Below are 25622 nucleotides of genomic sequence, written 5' to 3'. Positions count from 1 at the left end.
CTGAGACTAACCACTCTAGCTCAGATTGAAGGGATTCAGACAGCTAGCATTAGCTGCCATCCAAACTGCAACATCCACACTGCTATTTTTAGCATGCTTGGTCAAGTGGAGTTAATGCTAGTTTGTCTACCCACACTGGGAATCGCGTTTCCTAACTGCAGTGTAGCCATACCCAATCTTACTAGCATCATCTTAATATATTATAAGACTGCAAAAAAAATTAATCTATTTTTTACTTTTATTGCTCTTTGGTAACTTTTTGCCCGTTTCTCTCAGCTTGGACAATGAAAATAAGAATCAGCTTCATATGCAATTTCAAAACCCTTTTCACTTTCAGATTCTCAAGAATTACATAGGCACATGTGAATTGCCATATCTGTTCAAGTGAGGGATCCAACAAGTCCAGTGTCCTGTCCTGAGATTCTCATATAATCACTTGACTCCAGAAGCTGCAGCTTTAAGACAGACACAAAATCAAGTATGACTCATGATAAAAATCAGTAGAGTTGGCAACACAGATTCCTGGTATTTATTTATTTAGTGATTAGGGATCTAATCCTGCAATGAGCTCTGAAAGGAGAGAACTCCTTGGTCTCTTCAATGAGGCTGTGCATTGGGTGCAAAGCTCATTGCAGGACCCCATGCTAAACACAAAAAGGTAATATATTGCTGTTTAGTGATAAAATGTATACCTAAAAATGAATAGCATTTGCTACACAGAAGATTTATATTGGTAATGGAACATTAAACCTTTTACATTCCCTGACTTTGTGATCTTACCTATGGTACCTCCACATTGCTTTATTATACTGTTTTGCATTTAATTTGTATTTCACTTAGATTAATTCAACTTTGTGGATCCTTTACCCTAATTTATCCACTTTCAACAATATAGACATTGTAGCAGTGATACAGGTGTGTTACATATAGTAGTAAAATCTATAGTTCCATGGTACATTTGAATATGAGAGTTTGTTTAAAAAAAATTCATCACAATATATGGAATAATTGGCAAGGAAAATGTACAAGGGCAAAGATTTAAAAAATAGGCACGTACAATGTAAATGCAAACAGTTAATCGTGCATGTAAAATATGCAATTGCACAGGCAAAAGAGATCTGTGCCTGGATATGCAATTTTTTGCATTCACAACTTATATGCCTATTATTTTTTTAAAAGGCATACCCAAATGTTCTAATTTTAGAATACCTTAACATCTGTAATAACATTTTAGCAACATTTGTGGAAATAAATAATCTGAATGGGGTAAATTTACTCTCTCACACAGAATGAAAACCCAAACAATACAAAGGGATAAGTACAAATTATGTAATACATTTTTCCCCAAGGCCAAAGGAGGAAGGCTATAGCACAGAAGACATTGTGAAATTCTAAAAGCTTAACATAATTCTTTGGTATCAATATAAGCTTTTCCATTGACTCTACTTCTAGGATTCAAACAAATAAAATGCAAATTTTCTGTAAGGTCAAGAAGAAGGTGGTAAAACAATTCAAAGTTATTTAGTTGGCATAAATATTTCCAGTTAAATGTGCTTTTTAATATATTTTTAAAATTAGCACTGTTTTCTCTAACACATAAACCACTTTTTCACATACAGGGGAAAGTGAAAATATCATGTTTTAACATTGAAATAGATTTCCTGCCCTCACCATCCACATACCTTGTAAATGTGAGACAGCGCCTATTCAATTGGCATAATTATTTAAGAAAAATAGACCATTTACAAAATGATCATTAGGTAAGTTCACTTAAAATAGCGTGCCCAATATTACACAGATGTGGCTGAAAGTTGTAAAATTCTATTGCCACTGATACACTACAAAAACCCAAACAATTTATTTATTCACCAACAGAAGACAGTGTAAAGAATACTCTCTTGTTCCACTAGAAACCACATCATCAGGTTGCGGTGGTACCAGAAAAAGAAAATTTAACATGAACTAATTTCTTAATTGGTTGTCTGACATTATAAGCAAGTATAACAGAGCAGCAGGGAACAACAGCAGCACATATACCTCCAGGACTATAAACATCTGGAGTACATTAGCAAAGCCAATCTTGCTCTGAACTGACCAGAAGATAGCGCTTGAAGACTGCATACTAAACATAAATCTTGAAAAGTGGAAGTTAACTTACAAACAAGTTTTCTCACATATTCAACTCCTTCTCTCTAGGAGCACAAGTACTAGGCTAGCCATGGAATATAACACAATAGATTATTTTAAGAGCAAACTACGGAATGGAGATATTAATGTTCAGTAAATATTTAAAACCCCAAAAGAAATTACTGTGATTACAAGTTTACTTTTTTCACACACATTCTAGAATTTTTAACTTGAGATTCTTAGTATCTTATGTTTGAGTTTCAAGAAATTAAGGGCTTCACATTGCAGGAACAGGTTTTAAGATAGTGTATATGCAGCATAAATACACACTCCTGACATACAATCACATATTTGATGGCACAGAAATATTTTGTTCCCAAACACAGTATCTGTGTAGAGCATATCTGTCAGTGACTACAGTGCCAAAGTGTATATTTAACTAAAGGACCCAGAAAAATAAAGATTTAAATTAAAATTTACTACATTCTCCCCAACCACGCTAACAGACTGCAAATGTAATTAAAGCCTTTTTATATCTACAACTGTAAAACCATGAAAAGATCAAATAAAGCAGAATTTGTAACTGAAGATTTTTATATTCATTACTCCAGGATTTTAAAGTCACTTTTTAATATTTTCCTATACTATTTTAATATAAAATATACTGTAATATGTATTTTACATCACATATATTTACAGTAATAAAGTGGCATAAAATATTAATATTAGATTAATTACGTTTGAGATTTACACACACTCTTTGTCTGTGCTCAGCACCTCTCAAAATCAGGCCCTTGCATATAAAGCAACTGTATGTCTTGTGAGGACATCTACTACACTTAGGCATACACTTACTGTATAGTAAGTAATTATGAATATATTTTTCTGTGCATGCTCCTATAACTGGGACTAGAATTTTCTCTCTCTAAATTAACATATACATATACGTATGCTATATAAACATATTTACATACAGTATGCACTATGGATTATGCATATATACTGTATATCCAGCATGTCACTATGTGTAAATTAATTGAAGCTTCAGATGCAATATACTTAAAAAGTAGTTTTGCTGTAGTTTACAAACTGGTCAACAATTTAAACCCTGTAAACAATGACTTAATTTCTGTATTTTAAAACTTATTTGTGAAACTATTCTGCAGCATACATCTGTTCCGTAAAATTCTCTATACCTTGACTTTATTTGTTCTTTTTCTTTATAACAATGAGATTTTGTCTCTGAGCCACCTTTAAATGGGGTCTCATTTCTGCATCAAACTGTACGTGGCATGTCATTCAAGTAAAATTCAATTAAAATTCTTTAAAAGGATTTCAGAAGAGGTATTGATTGAAGTTTGGCTCTATTGAGGATTATTATTTCTCCTTGAATTGAAAAAGCAACTTCTAATGAGACATATTACAGCTCAGTTTTAGTAATTTTTCAATCTGAAGAATTACAATTTTCTTTTATAAGCCAAAATGCCAGACTATACTTAAACAACAGACTACTGTATATATGGTATGCATATGTGTAAAATTTAAGAGGGCTCTGCACATGTGTAACTAGGTGAATATAGTTACTGTATTTTCTCATCCTTTATGTCTCTTATAGCGAGCATTCTCACAGGCCACAACAGTGTGAGGGTATACTGATCTATAGCCTCAGGACTCTCTGAAGGGCGGCAGACTTCCTTACCACCCTTAAACACCTTTGAACATTTTTTCCTGTGCACAGCGGGCCCTTGTCCTGTGCTACAGCCCGACCACCCACTGTTGCTTGTTGACCAAACATGCAGTGCCTGGAGCCTGCACTGACACAACCAGGATAGGATTCCTTTCAAGCACACCGCATAGAAGAATTTCAATTTGCTGAGGCAAGAAATTAAGGGAGTACTACAAATTCCCTTAAAATTAACCTGTTTCCAGAGATAAGTTACTCTGTTTTGTTTGCTCTCAATGCTCTCTCATATATATTTAGAACTATGACAGATTTCACATGGTCAGTAAGTAAAAATACAAAACATTCCATTCAAACAAAACAAGAAAACCTAGCAGTTAGTAGACTCGGGTTCTCCTACATCACACTCACTGATACTTCTAGAATATGTTTAAAAACAAATGGTGCAAAAAGCTTTTATATTTAAAATAGCAATTTGTATACAGAAAGAAAACAGATTTGGCATAACAAATAAGAACTTGACAAATATTTTTCATTTTCAAAACTCAGTACCTAGAAAGTTAGGCACCTACATAAAAGTGACTTTGTTTTTACTGGTCTATTTTAGTGGAGCTGAAGTTTTCAGCATCCTTGACAGTCAGCCAGATTCATTCAGAATCTGAATCTGAATCACAAAGTCAGGTAATGTAAAAGCTCCACTTTTATTTAGTCACCTAAATAAGGATTTAGGAGACTAATTTTGGCACTGTGGGAAATTTAGCAACTGAAGCCAATGGGACTTTTACCATTGATTTCAATGTAGCCAGCATTTCACCCCAGTTTGTAATTATTTTTATTGTCAGACCTTTACTGCCTGTGACATAGGTTTAAACAATTTAAAAATTGACATATAAAGGAACACTCCCCTCCCCCCGCAAGATGTCCGCAGCAAGTGTGAACAGCAGACTAACAGGTAATAATAAAAACAAAACAAAAACATATAAAACAAAAAAAACCAGCCCAATGTCAAGCTCTGTAATGATTAATATTTTAATTTCTTAATTAATAGCTCATTATGAGTTTTGCTGGACATTCACTGTGAAAAGAGTATTTCTGCGACGGACAGGGGATGTGGTTTAGACATGAAATGGCTCCCAGCTGCAAGAAGTCTTCTTCCAGATGTACAGTAAGTGAAGGCAATAGAAGAGAACCAGCTGCTAGGATAACAAATTGAAAAGGCCCTTTTGACACAAGCCTTGCTGGCCTGTCTGCTCTAACAAAGATAGATCATTCATTGCAAGGTGAATAGAATTCTAGCATGGTACAGAAGAAAGAGCAAAGTGGTCTAAGCATCTGCCTCCTTCCTTCACACTATGTACAGCTGCTGTTATTCTGGCATCAAAAGAAAACATATATCCTTAAGACAGCATACACAGTTGAGCACCATACTAAAAGTGCTGCCAAAATGATACAATTTTAGCATTAAAAAATTGGCTAAATGTGATACATTATTCTGTTTTAATATAGATACACGTGTTTACTTTGTTAAAAAAAATAACACACAATGTAGACAGGATCTACATACCAACCATGCCCCCCATATTTTGCAGCAGGCAGTTCACGATAGAATTGTCTTAGCATTTCCATAAGACTATTTTAGGGGTTTGAAAAATGATTATATCTTTGCTCCAATACTGGACAACAACTTATGTGAAGATATTTTGATAAACGAAGATATTAGCTACAGTCATTTAAGATAACAACATTAGGTTCCTTCCCTGTTTTAGCTCACAGGGTCATAAGACCCACATAACCAATAGCAAAGCTTCAGCAATAACTAGCAGACACGTAGAAAATATTTTTAATCTCTACAGTTTCTTTCCCTCATATTCACTTTAGAAATCCCAGTACTCACTGTATTTTGGCACTGCTCCTGGTGCCCCATGGCAAATTTTAAACTAAAACTTATTTATTTGCATTTATTTGCCTGCCACTTTACTTCATTATATCCCTTATGTTTCCTGTACTACAGTGAATCTGACCATGAGAAGCCTAAAAGAGTAGCGAAAAAACAAAAAAGTGCCAAATGGTAAAGGAGTGGCCAAATACATTTAAATAAATTGTTTTAGCTGTGGGGGATAACTAAGGTGTCTAAGCATCAGGTTTGAAAATACCTAGACTCCTCCAAATCACAGCAGGATCAACTCAGACCATCCATCCCAAAGTGAAAATTTGAGTACTATACAGTTTACCGTTCAGGTGCCATTCAAGTCCTGTCTGCTTTGAGCAGACATTAAGATATCACAGTGCTTTTCAAAAGACAGGCTTTAAATTCAAATAGCAATTCTATAATTCTATTTCTCTCTATTTTGGAGACTCTTCTTTGGGGAGGATGAGCCTATGAACTAATTGAGGGAAGGGACTTTGCCTCTACCTACAATCAATCTTTTGACAAATCACTGGCCAGATGCAGTGCTGCAAGTATTTATTTAGATTTATAAAAGGGGTCCATCCAATGCTCTGGGCAATTGTTCCATAAATGTAAAATAAAAAAATACAAATATAAAGGACTGCTCATCCCACCTTCAGAGAGAGAATTTTTCACTAGCAAATATCATGAAGGTAACAAAAAAATTCAACCATCTCCAACCATCACCCCTTCCCAAAAGCCTAGGAAAATATATGGGCTTTGACTGCCCAGAAGGTTAATTTAAGTTCAAATCTGTCAGAGGAATAAGTGACTTCACAAGCAGATAAGATGACCTTGATGGGCAACTGGGCCAAAAGTTCCTAATGAGCCTAGAAGGTATTAGCAGGAGCATAGTTCCATGTTTACATCTCATCTCTGAAACATATTGGAAGACGTTGAATTTGTTTTGGGGCATTAGGTGAGAAGGAGGACATTCCAGTGGTTATGCCATTAACCCAGGATCTGTGAGAGCTGGGTTCAAGTAAGTGCTCTGCGACACACTTGCCTCATGATGATAGGCAAGTCACTTAGGGCCAGATTGTCAAAGGTCTTTAGGTGCCTAAAGATGCCTAGGGAAATTTTCAAAAGTGCCTAAGTATCTATCCTCCTATTCACTTGTTGGATTCTTGAGTACCAAATTGGGTTATTCCACGTTTTCAAGGTGATCAGTAGATTTTCCCCTTCTGATGAAGGCACTGACAGTCTTAGTTCAGCAGTAAGCAAAAAGTGACTTTCACTTCAATCCACTAGTCATTAAAAACATGGGTACACCTTACACCTGATGATGTGGACATCTCTCTGAGCTTTCAGAAACTCTGTTTCCACAGCTGTACAAAACTCTGTTAATGTGAGTCTTGGGGCCTTGTAATTGTACCAGGGTCTGCAGCTGGATAAAGATAATCTGGAGTATGTAGCTCACCATCTGGAAAAGTTCCATGGCCTAGTAATTTTCAGAGTGCGTGGTGAAGAGGAGGGTAGTCTCTTGGTCTCAGCCACTGTTACACTGTTAAGCTTTTATGTTGGATTCTAATAATTTCTTGTACTACCTACGCTAGCTTCTGCCTGCATACTTCATCAAACACAGGTCTTCTGTGAACATTGGTGATGTGGCCAGAGATGTGTCTGGACTTAATGCGATGTCTGTTATCCACTCCATCAATTATGCCTGAGGATTATCATCTGATCAGTGTTGGGGGAACATAGAATGATGAGAATTGTGGTTCCTTGAAATAGAAGGATGAGTGGTTGGCAAGCTCACTTTGGTTTGAGAGAGCAAAGGGGAAGTTCTGATCTCCAAGAACTGTCTTACCTGTTGGTAGTAGACACAATGGTCTATCAGCTGGTGGGAGTGAATATCATTGTTGGGTTCAGTTTGGGATAAGGATCATTGTCTCGTGCATCTAGAATTGCTCCTCAACTGAGATAGAGGGCACCGGTTCTGGTCTTTAAGTGTTGGAGAGGGAGCAGAGAATCTCCTCCTGTAATCTGCTTCCCAGCTCTGTAAAAGCTGGTGTGAAGGTTGCACTGGTGCTGGTGCCAGCCATGAAAGATTAGTCCATTAATTTGCATGGATTTATTTATGTTCTTGTTGTCCATCTGAATATCATTTCTGAGAAATGAACTCAAAAATGCACCCAAGTACTTTAGAAATCTCCCCTCCCCCACATATTTTGTTAAGATTCTCTTTCCCTCATTGGTTCCCCTTATCTCCACCCTCAGAAAATAAACATAACCATTTATCTAACCACCAGATTTGTGTAGTTTGTATGGACCCTGGACTCTCCCATCAAAAGATTTATTTAATTATTACAACTGATTTGCTATTTCAGTTGTCAGCTTCTTCATCCATGTCAGGCTGCCAAATACACCTCTACCCCGATATAACGCAACCCGATATAACACAAATTCGGATATAACACAGTAAAGCAGTGCTCCGGGGGGGGGGGAGGTGCGTGCTCTGGCGGATCAAAGCAAGTTCAATATAACGTGGTTTCACCTATAACATGGTAAGATTTTTTGGCTCCCGAGGACAGCGTTATATCGGGGTAGAGGTGTAGTTTTACACAGTTCAGATCCTGACATAACTTTCAATTTCAATGGGACAGTAAAATACATAGATTCACAATTTGAGCACAGAACATTTTGAAATATGTAGGACTTCTAATTAGTCCTACTTACAAATTCCAGGAGTAAACTTCAGGACCTATTAGTATTCTAAGCTTGCCATCTTTTCTCTCTTTCAGCACTTCCAAGTTGCATTTGCAAGCTCTGCGCTCTGCTGTGGTGGCTCAGAATTCTTGCACATGCTAACTACCACTAACCATTACTATAGGATGCAGCTTGTCCAGCAGTGGCCCAAGTAAAGAGAATTTTTTTTTCTGATGATGGTACTGTTGCGAATCCTCCACTCTCATTTGGGATACAAAATAATATTTAAATATCTATTTAAACTACAGCATACAATAAAAAAGTCAACTACATGAGCATCTATACTGACTAACTTCCTTCTCCAATTATGCTTAGTAGAGGCTCTGAGAGTCAGATAATTGACAGCAGGGTAGACTGTCAGGGCAACTCTAGGGAAATTTAAAAAGAAAAAAACATGCATAGTGGGGAAGTAAATATAATCCTTGTCCTGATTACAGCCACCAGTGGCCTGGCTGGTGTAGCTGCACCACTGAATTCCCTAGTGCTGACAGGCAAATCCAGTATTTACACACGAGAAGCTCTTATAGCAGGTGACACTGTCCATGCACTACAGGTTTTTACTGGCTCAGATTCAACTATTGGTGATCAACCACAAGTGTAATAGGAAAAATCCCCATTGTGGGCAGGTCGTAGAATAACTGACATGCTAAATGTCTTGATCATCCTTGTTAAATGGGGCATTTAGCAATTAATTGTAGTGTTAAACTATTTCCCCCACATACACCACAACTTGCCAAAAAAACCCTCAACAAACAAACAAAGAAAAAAAAACTAACCAGCTTTGATGATCACCTCTAAAAATCCTGTTTGGGGATGCCAGTGGGGCGTTAACCAAAGGCTTTCCTGGCAGGAAAAGCAAAGACTTTGGTCTAATTTTGGACCTGTTTCACAGGAATTTAAGAGATGAATTAGACTTCTATTAAGGCAATAGAAAATTCTTCATGTGTAACAATTCAGAGCACTGGTCTGCTTTGAAACAGATACAGTTTAGCTGCAAATTGCTTGTGACACTAAGTCACTAAAAAGTTGGGAAATACATCATACACACACTGTTTCTCTGTCCACCTCCTACTGGTATTTGAGGTATCTTTATTGGAGTTTTAACATAGTCAGTCCTGGTTCAATTTAAATCTACGTATCAAATTTGTGTTGTATAATCAGTCAGTGGGAGAACAGTCTGGAATATCCAATGATTAATGCTGGTGTGCTTAAGGTGCAGCAGTAATCTTCAGCTCTGTATCCCAATGTTTACAATATGAAGAGCACCATCTGCTAGGATAAGTGCATGCTATGCCTGTTAAAAACTGAAACCTTGAGAAAGATCTAATACAGTGTTCAAGAGAATATCAACCTTATGACCCACCTCTGCTGCCAAATACTTGATATACAAAAGAATCTTTCTTGGAAAAAGGGAGCTTTTAATAGAAGCCTGCAGTCTGCGAATCTGTTACCAACTTCACTTACGAAATGGCCTCTGAATGAAGTATAAATATAAATAACTTTCTTCTGTCAAAAGCCTTATTTCTATTTCTATAGGCTAATTAGATTTCTCAGTTTCATACCAATTTTACACCTAGAATGGAAAGACACATTTCCTGCTTGAAAGACATATTTATTATAGTGTGTTTTAATCTATTTTACATCTCTAATCACATTCATTGAAGCTCATTTAATTTATGGAGGTATATATGTATCGCTTGTTCCATCTATATATAAATGTATGTGCTCTGCAGACTAAAGTTACATAAATTCCTCCTGTTTGGTTCCCAGAAAGGCTGCTAACACAATAAACTGTTTAATATTAACATTGGGATGGGGGTGAATTGCTGTAAGTCCCACACCTTAACAATTCAGATAATAAGGAGTAAGGAGAAGTGTTATACATAGGTTGAGATTGTTGAGGCAAGCTAGAAAAATGTGGACACACACTTCTATTAATTTTAATTAAACATGTCTTTATGTCTTCCAGGCCAGTGTTTCTTAGCCTTTTTGACACCAGGGATCGGCTTGCTGAATTCCTAAACTGTGTCAGAGAGATCTCAGGTCCAAAGGCCGATCACTGAGAAACACTGTTCTAGACAGCATCAGAAAAAAATAGTCTCAACCTCATATTATCTTTCTGTTTTATTTCTCTGGGTAAGAAGCTATGGGATGATTACTCTCAATAAGCCCTCAGGTGAGATGAGAAAAAGAAAGCCTACACATATCTTTTTATGTGGATCTTGTTACTTTGTTTATTTTTTGCACCTAAATTGGTGTATTCCTGAATGAAAATCTCCCCTGCTATCACTGCTGGCATAGTGGCACACAGTATCATCCGCTAGGGTGGACCAATGCTAAAGGTATATCCTGTGCATGTTCTAACCAGATCTCATAAATTCATGGTTCTACTATCTTCACCATGTTCAATACTTTAAGTACCTGCTGAACCCTATATCTCACCTGGTAACCTCTTTGGAAGGAGAAACTCATCTAAGAGTCCTATACCAGTTCTGTGGAGCACTTCTACAACGGATACAGTTCAATGGAATTCTTGTGGTTCCAAAGAAGAGATACTTTTGGTTTGGGATACACATGGAGTAACATTAATATGGGAGTTATCTTTCTGCCCAGAAGAGGGACAGATGTTGATGCACTTACCTTGATTAGTATCTTATTCAATAGTTGGATGGATCCAAATGACTATATGGATACTAAAATTTGGACAATAGTTAATTTTCCAAGTCAAATCAAAGTGTGGTACCATTTCCTTTGGCTTCACACCCTGAAATACCAGCCTTATGACTAGTTTTTCTGGAAAGAATATTATTATAAACAGACCATGTTAATTGGCAGTTGTGGTGATGAAACTCCTGGAAGCACTATATATACAAGCAATACTTCCAGTAGCAACACCAGTGAAAATGAAGATCACTGAGTAGTTGATGAACCTGTTGGTAAATCTGAGTAAGTGGGATATTTAGACACTGTAGCAGGTTGCAGCCAACCTCCCGATCTCTAAACTGAGTCTCAATAAAAATATACGTGCAAATTCAGTATTCTACAATGCTCCGGTCTCCTACATATCCATGCATTATTGGCATATACTCTGACAACAGATATCTGTATTCAGCAATTAAAAATCAATATGAATTAAACCCAACATGGAGAAATATTTCAAGGGTTGGATCTAACTTTAGGTGAATGGATAAAACCTAATAATATTTTCACTATTTAATGCCATTAATGTAAAGTAAAAAGTTATTATAATAATTAATTCTAACCTTTGCTTTTGTGTCAAATAAAATATAAGAAACCATGTCAAACCCTTAAGTGTCAAACCAAAGACTTTCTGTAAACTGGAAAAACATTCTTGCCTTTTTGATCTTTAACGTAGCTCTCTTTGCAGTTGTGCATGAGTTGAAGAATCCATTTGTGCTGGGCACCAATACACTGCCACGCGGGGTCCCCAGAAGCATGGAGATCAGAAAGATATCTGTAAAACCAAATCCAGAGATTGCAGCTCAGACCTGACACACTAAAAACTTAAAATACAGCAAAGTTTAATCATAAAGAACCTTTTCTGTACTTCTTAGGGGGAAAAATCTAAAGAACTAGTAGAATTTTAAATGAGAGATATTTACACTGAAAACTAGAACAAGCTTTGCAGTTTCCCTTCCTAATTTAGTAGTGGCAGAGCCTTATCTGACCAAAGAAAAGAACAGAAATAGGCAGAATATATATAGTTAACAAAACATTAATATGTAGCTTTAGTTATTCCTCCAATAAAGTAACTGAAACCAAGTTATTTCTTTAATTATCTGTCAAGATCTTAGTTCAATGCTTAGTGTTTCTGTTGCAACCATTGTTGACATCATAAACACCAATCTACTGTATTTTCCTGCACTAGTTATTATCTGATTGTACTATCATCTCTTTACTCATCATTAATATTCACATTCAAGATTAAAGAAGGAACTATTATGGGGGGAGGGGTTGGATTGAGAGAATGTGTGTGTAGTGTGATAGAGACTAGATGAGGTTCCTTTGAAAATAAGGCCTTAAATTTCTAGAAAAGGGGGTGCACATCAATAGGTATTTAGAAAAAAAAACCATCAGCTGCTGTGCTCACATATGCATGTGCACAAATAGAGACTCTAGAAGTTCATGCCCGGCAATCCTGAAACTAAAGTACAGGGCTTTGAATGTATGTGACGACAACAACAGCATGTTGAATAACTGAGCCTGAAAGTGCTTCAAGATAAGTGCTTAAGTATTAGCAAATCTACTATTTTGTATACTACAAAAAGTTTCTTGTACTACCTAAACACAGAATGGATTTAGCAATGCAAGATACCCAAGATGAAATAATACACTGATTTAAGATCGTAAGAAGTACTGAAAAGTGCATAACCCTTTCACAAAAGCTAAATTATTACATCTGAGTAATGCTAATTGATATGATTGCAAAATTCCAACTTTCTTAAGAACTGTCTGTGGTACTTGAAACATGTAGAACAAATTGTTTTTGTCAAAGCATGCTCATCATTTGGATAGATGAGATACTCTTTAAAAATGAGCAGTTGTGTAAGATTTATAAATCAGGAGCTCAACTTCATCAGTTTTCAAAAGGACTTGAATCTGCATTTGACTCATTTCTACTTTAAAAAAGCTTTTGCTGGCTTTGGGAAAAAATGTTTAATTAACTGGATGAGGGAATTTTGAACAGTATGATGCAGATATTAGTCTAAAACATGACCAACAAAAAGAGATAAAAATGGATTGACACACTTTTAGCGTCTTTTTGATTAAGACTTTTTTTTGGGGGGGGGGGGAGGGAGGAATAATTTGCAGTGTTTCAGAGCTCATTGACACTGAAATACTCAGGATGTAGAGAACATCAAAAGTATCAACGATTTACTGAGGATAAGTGATTTTTATTCAGACTATTTTAAAGTCTTAGGGGTTTTTTATTTATTTATTTATTTTTTTAAATATCTATGTGACTAAAACCACTTGGGAGGGAAAAAAACTCTTTTACTCCACCTACATTAAGGAAATTTGCACTGGTATAACAATATCATTATAGTTACACCCATGTAAACCCCTAACATAAACATGGTGTACTGTGGTCAAGCAGGGCTTGCATCGGTGCAGCTTCAGCTAGTAACACATCACATTAACCAGGACTTAAGTAAGCCCCATTTTGCACTGATGCAGTGTAGCCACATGTGTAACTACAATCAGTGTAGACATGCTTATATAAGTCTCCTTAATGTAGGCGGGGCCATTCTTAAGGATTCAACGCTCCCGTCCTTTCAATGAGGGCATGAAAAAACCTCCTAACACACATTTCTGTATCTTCCAAAGAAGAACTCCAAAAAGGGAGCAACATGACTTTCCTTTTTCTAAGGAAAGACTTTTTTTTAAACTTTCAAGACTATTTTACATATCATTTAAAAAAAAAGGGGAGGGGGAACATACTTCTTTGCTCCATGACCCTTCCTTTAAACACTGACACAGCAATTACATACTATCCATATAGCACCCAAAAAGTGTGTTGGTACAATTCAGATATAAGAAGGCTGGTCACTGTAAGAAAGAACTTACAATCTAATGATCCAATTCAGCAATGTATTTAAACTAACGCCTAACTCTGAGCTCATAAGTAGTTCTATTGACTTCAATGGCTCATATGATTAAAGTTAAACACTTCCTTAAGTATTTTTCTAAATCGGGGCCTAAAAGTCCAATCATGCAATTTGTTCTGTGCACACAGAGCTCTCTTCAGTGAGTGTCCTCGGGTTTTGAGACTGTCTCAAGAAGCGGCTGGTGAGGCGTTTGTCCTATGTATCAAGGAGGAGGGTATATCTACACGGCTCACGGCAGCAAGTCTTCCAGACGGGGTTGACAGACTTGGGCTATTACTACTACACTAAAAATAGCTATGTAGACAGTGTTTTGAATCTGTAGCATGGGCTCTGAAGTCCACCCCACTCCCTCCTCTTCAAAGTCCGAGTTCCAGCCCAAGCCACAATGTCACCACGTTTTTAGCATGGTAGTGTGAGCCCAAATGTGTCGAACTGAGCTGGGAGGCTCGCTTCCGCAGACTGCATAGCGGTTCTCACAGTGTCTAGGCGTCAGTGGGTTTGGAGTAGGGGAATAGGGCCTGTTGCTCTTCCCAAGTCCTTTTCTGAGGCTTTAAGAGCCTACCCAAAATAGGGTAGCACTGACAAAAAGTTGCAGGTGTGAGGAGTTCAAAAACACTTTCATGCTAGCATACACAACAACATCAGCTTGTGCATATCCTCCCCCCTTTGGAAATGCTATTGTAGAAAATGTCACTGACCCTCGGAATTTCTATGCAAATCAATCTATCTGCCCATGTAATATTACTCCTTTGAATATGAACCAGTGGCAAAAGAACCAAAACGATAATCTGAAGAGTAAAATTTTTTGAACAGAAATCAAAATTAACACTTTTAAGTATTTCTAAATTCAAGACCATTTCCTTCTCATGCCGAATCAAGATGGATTATTATTAATGAATATGGAGTCCATTTTAAGATCAGTGACTGTTTCAGTTTGGATTCATACAGTGATAGTTTTTATCAGAATCTTGATATAGATACAAGTTTGTTTCAAAGCTTTTTAATAAGCATTTAATGAACAATAATTGGGATTAAATTTCTCATTCTAGAGGAGTCATTTATTAGTGCCATTATTTACATAGACTTGAGTTCTGGGCTGAAAATAATAATCTCAAATTCTGTAAGAAAAAAATTCAGTGTTTAAAATGTAATAAAATATTCATTGCATTATCTGGGAAATGCACAGACATGAATCTGACGTAGACTATATCTGACAAAGATATTAGGTAAAAGATCACCTTATATAACGTTTTTGATCATGTAATGTTGATGGAGTCTCAAGCAATTTATTCAGAAGAAGTTCTCTTAAGGCTTCAATTCGTGTTTCAACTTCAGCATAATCTATGAAAAAAAGGAATGCAGAATTCCAATACACCTTTATTTGCCTGAAGTGTCAACTTTTAATATTTTCCTCAGCAAAATCTCATGGATTTAGGATAAAACTGATTAATTTTAACAAGTTTTTAAATTGCATCAGTTCTTACAAGATGAGTCTTCAAATATCACCAAACTATTATGTTTTCCTTGGAGGATTAAATTTAAAAGTTGCTTTGTTAGCTCCACATTCAGTACTCTAGCCTGCACTATCTTCTCTGTACATAGGAGTCAAAACCTAGATTTCTTGTCTTTTTACATATGTAGCCACTGCCCCCCCTAACTACCATATATAATATTTCCTTAACAACTTCACTGTTGTGTTCAATTTGGATTAGTTTTGTTTTTGCAATGTCACTAATTTCACCACATGGGTGGCAATGCTCTCTGTTCATTTTCTTCTCAAATGGATTTTTTTTTAAGAATTAAAAAGGGTTATTAAGCGGGGTTTATACAGAATTGGATCTTCGTTCTTAATAAATTTCTAGACTTGGTAATTTCGAATTAGCTATTCAAAACAATCACTTTGTGTACTCAAGCAAGGTATATGTACTCTTTACTGTAATTTACATCTGAAAGAGTTCTGTAAACAATAATTTTACAAAAATACAGACCTTGGCTTTGAAGCTTTTTCACAAGTATGCCAAGCGAGGGACACCCTAAGCTGTATCCTGTAGTTACTGAAACCTGTTTTATGTCTAGTAATACTAAGCCTTATAAAAAAAACTGGCTGCAAGCTCCTATTATATATACTACAAAGTAATATGCATCTCTCAGATGGAAAACTTGCCAGAAATATTGTTTAAAGTAATTGTTCCAAATTCTAAAGAGGGCTCCATATAAACAGAAGCTGAAGCCCACATAAGGCTTCTCACAGTGCTACATGTTCTTTATCTTTCCTGTTAAAAAACAGCAGAGAGTCAAAGTAACTAAACCCAAATCTTACATTTTTTGAACACTTGAACCTCGGTCTTCCCAAACAGTGACTTGGCTTTTTCATAGTCATTAATGACCACATCGTAATCACCCTTTAAAATAAAAGAACATTGGAGATTTGTCACAATAACAAAAAAATCACAGATTGATTTCAGTGGGAAAAACACATTTGTACTTTATTCTTTAAATGCACTTTACCTTTTGGATATTCCTTTCAATATTAAGAGGAAGGTTAAAAAGAAACTTAAAACGCTGAAGGACATTGAGTGCATTTCTTGTTGAATCTGCCTTGTCTTTTCGACCCAACACTTCTTGGAATAAGGTATCTGCAGTGTTACTTGCCCCTATTTTAAAGGAGTGAGAAAAAAAGGAAATAAGTAAAGTAATCATTGCAGAATAATATCACTATATATTCCTCAATAGCTAATTTTATTTATCAAATAATACTGGATGTTAATTATAAAGTAGTGAATAATTACTGCTGATTCTATAAACTCCAATTAACACTTTAAAGATTTCTGTTCAGCTATATTAAGCACACATCACAATTTACTGAAATACTATTTCGGTGCTGATCACTTAGCCTTTTAATGTGGTGAGCCCTCCGTACAATTAAAAACAACCACATTTTCCTAGTTCAAGTGCTTAACTTCACTGTGGTGATTTTATAGCTTGTTTTGTCCAACAATCTAAATTTTACAGTTAATCTATGCCTTTTAGGCTATTCGATCATCAGAGACTGGGTTTTTTTTAGAACAGAATATAATGAAATTGTTTTGTTGAACTCCCTAGATAGAGGGAGGGGTGAGGAGGAGGTTTCTTTCTTTTTTTCTTTACAGCTATATAAAGCAAGTTGGGGCTTTTCTGAATTCCAGTAAGAATTTTTTTTACGATGGATATCCTTAGATCTTTGGCATTAAAATGCTTCATTTTAAAAAATGAATCTATATAGTAACTAGAGACACATTTAAGCAATTATACAGAGCTCGTTATTGGAACACCATTATATAAGGGTCTGATCCTGTTTGCATTGCAGTCAACAGTAAAATTCTCATTCCCTTCACTGGATGCAAGATCAAGCCCTATGTTAACAATTTTATGGGAATAAGAATGTCTACATTGTTCTATTCATATTTATTTTAAAATCAAAATACATTCTAAAGAGAATAAAATTATTTTTTCCCCAGACTACAAAGTGTTATATCATTTTCTACTAAAACGTTTCCCATAATTATTTGGCACAAAATAATTAAATTTCTGTTACACGAAGGAAGATTAGTATGGGATGTGAAACAGTTACATTTTTCAACTTGTGACTTATTTTTAATTAGGCAAAAGGAAAAAGAAGAACTGTTTTAGCCTTTTATATCGCTGCCTGTAAAAAGTGTCTACATTATCTGGTCTAGTGACTATACTTTAAGCAAAGATGAAAAAATTACATCAGTCTCGCTGGGTGGCTTGCATGCCATTTTCTCTAGTCAACACTGTGGGTGGCCTGCTCAAGTTAAAAGTAGTCTTTGTAAAATAATTGTTAAATCTAAATGTTTAAACTGTTGAAATTTTGAAGCCCTGACGTAAAAATCTTTGTTTTGTCAGGATAGCCGTTTCTACTACATGTGATTTAATGTAAAATAGTTTAATTCTTTAAGAAAAAGCCACGACATACTATCTAATTGGACATTTAAATACTGACTCTGGATAAAGTTTGATTTTTTCCAAATGTCTATCTGTTATATTATTATATATATAAAGAGAATCACTCTTTTATTTTAAATCACAACTTACTTATACATTCATTTAATAGTTAAGCAACAAGTCATTTATTATTTTCTGGTAATTATAGTTATAATCACAAGGCATTTTTCCCTTACACATAAGGAAGCTTCTTTAAAAGGTGACTAACAACTGCAGAATTGCACATGGATATTGGTCTTTAGTTTAAAAGAATCCATAACTCAATTCCTTGAAGAAATAATATGCTTTATTAATCCTCAGCACAATTTTAATGTACTTGCATTTCTTTTCAGTGGATTTTTAATTAATTTTTGAGAAATATCAAATTTCCATGCAAGAAAAAGTTTATCTTTTTAGTTACACAAACTGAAAAGTTAATCATTGTCCTTTGTTTATGACCTATTACAAAATCTCCTGTAATACTTAAGAGTGCATCACCTCCAACGTTACGTTAGACCCCTGGTGTTCTTAACCATTAAAAACACTGGCATATTTCAGACTGCTCGGCAGACTCATGTTTAAAAGGAGTTGGTGTACCTTATAAACACATTTTTTTCTCCAAAGGGTTAAGCGTCAAACAATCCTCACATCTTGACCTCTGAATAAAGACTTACGCCTGTAATGCTGAAGTCAATGGGATTTGTGTCACTGACTTCAATGGGTGCTGAATAAAGCCCTATGCTGAAGAAATGTACTGAAGAAAGGTCTATCAGATACTCTGTCCATAAGTGCTTCTTACCAAACAGTAATGTACTGACTACTTATCAGTTTTTCTTCTCTGACAAATTGGGAAATAAAAAACCGTATGTGGACAGAAGAAAATGACAATCAGGTAGATACCATACCAATAAAAGGAAACCAACTTTTAAAAATATACTGAATTCTTTTAAGCTATCATTCTTGATTAAACCCATCCCTTTGCACAGTATAATACATGATTTTATACGTAAATATAATGTTCTGCAAATAAGCTATTATTCTCTTTCTTTTTAAAGCCCAGGCCCTGGCCCATGCAGCGTCTTCCATCATGACTTGCTCACCTTCACAGGGACAGAAAAGCCACCAATTCTTTTCCACAAGAAAGCAAAAGCCAATACCATTCTGAAGTGGCTGGCACAAGCTACTCTAAAAAGCTTGTGTGCAAAAGATGGACTGTATTACTTGCATACAGATTTCAACTCCACTTGCTAAACCAGAGAATGATCACAGAGTCTATTGTTAATCTGAGGTCTGCCACAAGCAGTCCATGAGAGGATACATGAATTAGTCTAAATACAGGATACTTTTGCTGTGTTCTTTTACTACTTTTACATTTTAAAAATTTACTTTGGTCAAAAGAAAAAAAGCTTGCACTGACTTTATACGTGGCTAGGTGTAAAATATATGGCATTGTAGGTTGTGCCTAAAATTTTGGCACAGGTATGTTTTCCTCCGTGTATCATTTTGCCTGTATTAAAAAAAACCCAAACAGATGTGTGAACACAAACTGTTCAGATAGTAAATTGCAAATACCAGGTTTTGCATGGCAAAGAAAAAAAAACTACCTGCAAAACTGCACGTACAACAGTGTACATGAAATGTGCTATTACAGAGCCTGGGTGGAGGCCCTTTTGAAAAACTATTCCCTTTCCCCTTACCCACACTATCATTGTGTATTCACACACAAGCGTATACTAACCCCCCCAAAAAAATCTGCTTCCATGTCACTTTTCTGATTTCGTACAGCACATTCAGGCTCTCAGACATTGAGTCAGTTATCTGGATGTCATTCCCTGCTTATTGATATAGCACTAAGGGAAACATCCCTTCCTCTGTGAAAAAAATCACAATGAAACAAAGTAAAATTATCTTGGCACAAGTCCAAAAATTAGGAACTGTAACTTTTGTGATCTGGTGAAGCATATACCAAGCAACAGAAATGTAAATACTCTCTCCCAACTCAATCATACAATATGAGGAATACTTTAACAGAAAGAGGTTATGGAATTTTCAAAAGCGCCTAAATGACTTAGGCGTACCAGTCCCACTGTGGTCTGAATGACTGAATATCAAATAAAAAATGTATTGTAAATCAATCTTACTAGTGTAAACACTATTTCCAGTTGCAGTTCTCTATTTTTCTTCTGCCACTGCTTTAATGTATTGCATTTAATTCCACTCATTGTCCTAGATACACATTTATTTTTCAGAACATTTTTGTGTATACTTTTTAAAACCAAGATTTGTCACTTTAGAAGCAGGAAAACAATATTTACCTTAAAAGTCTCCCCTTCTTCCCCACTGTTAACCATAAATCTGATCCTGTACCTATTGAAGTTCATGGCAAAGTTCCCATGGATTTCAATGGATGCAGCATCAGGTCTCAAAAATCATCACTATGCAAGAATAAATGCCAGGACAAAACTTACTGTTTTCTACTGTGTAACAAATTCCAAGGAATATATTAGAGCTTTCATAAAGTCTGAAGTCCATAAATAGTTGCTGCTGGGAGGACAAAACTTACTGTTCAGTACATTCTCCAGTTTTTGCGTCATGGATCCTTCTACTTTTTCCGTTCCATCCGCTTCCAGTTTTTGATGGATTGCTGGAATAAAATGTCTAGTTAAAATGCAGACCATTTAAATCGATGGGAATACATTATATCAACGTGACACTTTAAAACAGCTTCTCAAAATTTTTTAATTAAGTGCTGTATTTCTGGCTAGACATAAGCAGCTCAAATGTTATGAGGCACCATGGTCTAGTGGGCCACAGGGCGAAGAGCCAGACACTCCGGAATTCTAATGGTTACTTTGCCACTGTGTGACGCTGCACAAATCACTTATCTCCTGGTCTCAGTTTTCCCCTCCAAGGATAATGTTATAAAACAGTATTAATTTTGTATACTATTTTGAAAATATAAATAACACCTAAATGCTATATGTTATCATGACACTGGAAAGTAGTTTGTAGGTGTGACCCTAAGAGCATCCCAATGCAAGAGGCTCACTGATATCTGGTAATGAGTTTCAGCTCGCCTGCCCAGTTCAGAGTACCCCAATTCATTAATGTTATAATCTGTATCTCATGTGTGTTTTGTGAAAACTAACACCACACTGATCACTAACATTCTTGTGTGGTGTATATACGGTAAGTTCCTAAGGGACCATACAAATATGAAGGAAATGTGGAACTAAAATGTGTTTACCAGACAAGGCTGGGGCAAGGGTAAAAAGGTTTCTCTCAGACAAAAGATAGGCTAACACTTCCAGTCAGGTGTCACCACAGGTGATTAGCAATCACATGTCAAGTGGACATTCATTTGCACTGGAGAGGGCAGGAACAGATCAATTTGCATTTTAGCAAACACCATCAGGGGAAGAAACCGGCATGGAACTTCCTTCACCCCAGACTCTATGTCTCCTTCCTCAGAGCTTGAACAAACTTTATTGGGGGGTGGGGGACGTGGCAGGGGTAACCTTCAGAAGAATCAATTTCAAAGGTTCATTGGACTATAAAAGAGAGGAGCAAAGAATCGCAAGTTATCTTTCACCTAAGACGACAAAGGAACCAAGTATTTTGTGCTAGATTCTGACAGGAGGGTGGGGGGGTGTGAAGTGGGGTCAGCCATCTTGCTGGAAAGAAGTGTGGTAAGAGTCTTACCTTGAACCAAGACTGTAGTTTTGTTAAGTTTCTAGAAAGCACTTTTAATTGCTTATAACCAATTCTAACTCTATCCTTTATACCTGAACTCATTTAAAATCCCATCTCCTTTTGTTCATAAAGTTGTTTTACTTTTAATCTAAATCAACCCAGTGCTGTGTTTCAACTAAAGTTATAAGATGTGCATTCTGTCTCTTCAGAGGAGCAAACAAACCTTATTTTTCCTCTGAATGATCCATGAAAGAGGTTAGACATTGCAGAACGTACAGTTTGGGAAAATTCAGGTCTGGGGAGGTGTTGGGGTCATCTTGCCAGGTGTAACCAAGCCGGGCATATACTAGAGCATGGCTAGGATGTAACAAGTGGGCTGCTAGAATCAGAGTAGCTGACCAGAGCTGCTTAACACACAGATACTCAGTGCTTGCTTGACTCCTGGCTGTTAGTGTCAGGGCTGTGAGGTTGGATGACTAGTAATAGGTGCCTATATAAGACAAAGTGCTGAATATCATGACTGTTCTTTTAAAATCAGGACATCTGGTCACTCTAGCTGTGAGCACAGCAGCAGAGCATTTAAGGCACCCAGGTTTACAGGCTGTGGAGACACAACCATTCAGTAGGCTGGACTGCACCCCAGAACATGACAATAGAGAGAAGCCACAGTTATATTATAATTAAGGCTAAGATTTTGTCATAGTTATTTTTAGTAAAAGTCACGGACAGGTCACAGGTAATAAACAAAAATTCACGGAAGCCATGACCTGTCTGTGACTTTTGCTGCTCGACTCCATGGTTTCCACCATCACTGTGGTGGCTGGGAGCTGTGGGGTGACCATATTTCCCAAAGAGAAAATGGGACACCCCAGCCGCTCACCCAAGGCGTTCCCCTCTCCCCGTGCAAGGCTTTTGCCTGTCACTGGAACCCTGAGGAGGGCCCCCTCAGGAGACTGTCACCCGTCACTGGAACTTTGCAGGGGGCCCCCTGTCACTTGTTGCTGCTGTCGCCTGTCACTGGAACCCTGCCAGGGCCCCACTGGCTGTCAGCTCCAGAGTCCTTCAGCCCCTGAGGCTGAAGCAAAAAATGTCATGGAGGTCTCTGGAATTTGGATTCCATGACTTCCATGACCTCTGTGTCATAAATGTAGCCTTAATTATAATTAAGGCTGTCAAGAGATTACAAAAATAATCGCGATTAATTGCACTGTTAAACAATAACAGAATACCATTTATTTAAATACTTTTGGATGTTTGCCACATTTTTAAATATATTGATTTTAATTTCAACACAAAATACAAAGTGTACAGTGCTCATTTTATATTTATTTTTAATTATGAATATCTGCACTGTAAAAATAAAAGAAATAGTGTTTTTCAATTCACTTAATACAAGTACTATAGTGCAAGCTCTTTATCATGAAAGTTGAATTTACAAATGTAGCATTATGTACAAAAAAATAACTGCATTCAAAAATAAAAATATAAAAACTTCAGAGCCTACAAGTCCACCCAGTCCTATTTCTTGTTCAGCCAGTTGCTCAAACAAGTTTGTTTACATATGCAGGAGACAATGCTGCCCACTTCTTGTTTACAATGTCACCTGAAAGTGAGAACAGACGTTTGGCATGGCGTTGCAAAATACACCTCTACCCCGCTATAATGCAACCCGATATAACATGGGTTTGCGTATAGCGTGGTAGCAGCAGGGCTCTGGCAGCGCTTTAAAGGGTCTGGGGCTCCGGCTGCTGCGGGGAGCCCCGGGCCCTTCAAATCACCGCCGGAGCCCTGCCGCCCCTACCCCGATATAACAGGGTTTCTGCTATAATGCGGTAGGGATTTTTGGCTCCCCACGACCGCGTTATAGCGGGGTAGAGGTGTATTAACGTGCCAGATGCGCTAAAGATTTCTGTGTCCCTTCATGCTTCAACCACAATTCCAGAGGACATGCATCCATGCTGATGATGGGTTCTGCTCAATAATGATCCAAAGCAGAACAGACTGATGCATGTTCATGTTCATTATCTGAGTCAGATGCCACCAGCAGATGGTTGCTTTTCTTTTTTGGTGGTTCGGGTTCTGTAGTTTTTGCATCAGAGTCTTTAAGACTTCTGCTAGTATGCGCCACATCTCGTCCCTCTCAGATTTTAGAAGGTACTTCAGATTATTAAATCTTGAGTCAAGTGCTCTAGCTATCTTTAGAAATCTCACATTGGTACCTTCTTTGCGTTTTGTGAAATCTGCAGAGAAAGTGTTCTTAAACAACATGCTGGGTCATCATCCGAAACTGCTATAACATGAAATATATGGCAGAATGCAGGTAAAATACAGAGCAGAAGACATACAATTCTCCACCAAGGAGGTCAGTCACAAATTTAATTAACACATTTTTTTTAACACGTTTCATCAGCATGGAAGCACGTTCTCCAGAATGGTGGCCATAGCATAAAGAGGCATAAGAATGTTTAGCATATCTGGCATGTAAATACCTTGCAATGCCAGCTACAAAAGTACCATGCAAATGCCTGTTCTCACTTTCAAGTGGCATTGTAAATAAGAAGCGTATAGCATTATCTCCCGTAAATGTAAACAAATTTGTTTGTCTTAGCGATTGGCTAAACATGAAGTAGGACTGAGTGGACCTGTAGACTCTAAAGTTTTACATTGTTTTGTTTTTTAGAGCAGTTATGTAACAAAAAAAAATTACATTTGTAAGATGCACTTTTGTGACAAAGAGATTGCACTACAGTACTTGTATGAGGTGAATTAAAAATACTATTTCTTTTATTATTTTACAGTGCAAATATTTGTAATAAAAATAATATGAAGTGAGCACTGTACACTTTGTATTCTCTGTTGTAATTCAAATCAATATATTTGAAAATGTAGAAAAATATCCAAAATATTTGATAAATTTCAATTTCAACAGTCTAGTGTTTAACAGTGTGATTAAAACTGTGATTAATCGCAATTAATTTTTTTAATCATGATTTTTTTAAATTAATTGCAAGAGTTAACTGAGATTAATCAACAGCCCTAATTAAAATAGTACCTAAAAACATCAAAAATGCTATTTTGGGTCAGACCAAGCCTAGTACCCTGTTTCCGACAGTGGCTAGTACCAGAGCTTCAGCTGTAGTGTACAGAACAGTGCTATTGGAGTGATCCAATCATCTTCCCCTCCTAGCTTCTGGTAGTCAGAGCTTTAGAGTCGCCCCAAGCATTGAGTTGCATCCCTGACCATTTTGACTACTAGTCCTTGAGAGAATTATCCTCTATATTCCCAGACAAAAAACTACAATAAAAGGGAGTTAAGGTTGAGAGTATGTACCGGTAATTTAAGGATATAAAAGATTACAAAGATGCTGAACTATCCCAAAGTCCACTATAAATCCAGAGTTAAAGTCAAACATCATGTTAAGATATGCAAATGCACAGTTGGAGCACCCACACAACTGTAACTCTGCCCTGCAGTGACACCATGCATTAACCATTTGATTAAAATTAAGACGTTTTGGTGTTTTTGGTCCCAGACTATATGAAACCGATTTTTAAAAGACCTGTTTTTCCCCTAATTGTGTTACTACAGGTCAGAGAAGATTGTTTGGGTTCCTCAACTGTGTAACAAGCTGTGAAACGCTGCTGTGCGATATTGCCAATGATTTCAAAATATCTAGTATCAGTGGGCACAGTGCTATTAATTTTTTGTGAAATTAGAGAAACTGTTGGGAGAAATGGGTGACAACGCCTGGCATCTAGTTAGCAGAGCCAAAGTTTCAACCACCTCTGTAGCCATCTTAAGATGAAAGAACTGGTTGATGGCAGCCATTAACTCCTTCCAGCATAACAA

General features: G+C 36.7%; 1 protein-coding gene across 2 annotated transcripts in view; it reads right to left on the bottom strand.

The window, feature by feature from the left end:
• The window catches only part of EXOC2 (exocyst complex component 2), a 200628-nt gene that overhangs the window by 108259 nt on the left and 66747 nt on the right, over positions 1–25622 (bottom strand). For both annotated transcript variants that reach the window (XM_039524307.1, XM_039524308.1), the window contains exons 7-11: positions 20643–20723; positions 16604–16749; positions 16416–16497; positions 15334–15436; positions 11822–11940 (exon numbers count right to left, since the gene is read on the bottom strand). In XM_039524307.1, coding sequence (XP_039380241.1) covers positions 11822–11940; positions 15334–15436; positions 16416–16497; positions 16604–16749; positions 20643–20723 — 531 coding nt within the window. The remainder of the gene's footprint in view (positions 1–11821; positions 11941–15333; positions 15437–16415; positions 16498–16603; positions 16750–20642; positions 20724–25622) is intronic.

Source organism: Mauremys reevesii, linkage group 2 (assembly GCF_016161935.1).
Source record: "Mauremys reevesii isolate NIE-2019 linkage group 2, ASM1616193v1, whole genome shotgun sequence".
Taxonomy (NCBI): domain Eukaryota; kingdom Metazoa; phylum Chordata; order Testudines; family Geoemydidae; genus Mauremys; species Mauremys reevesii.
This window is presented reverse-complemented; position numbering and strand designations above follow the sequence as displayed.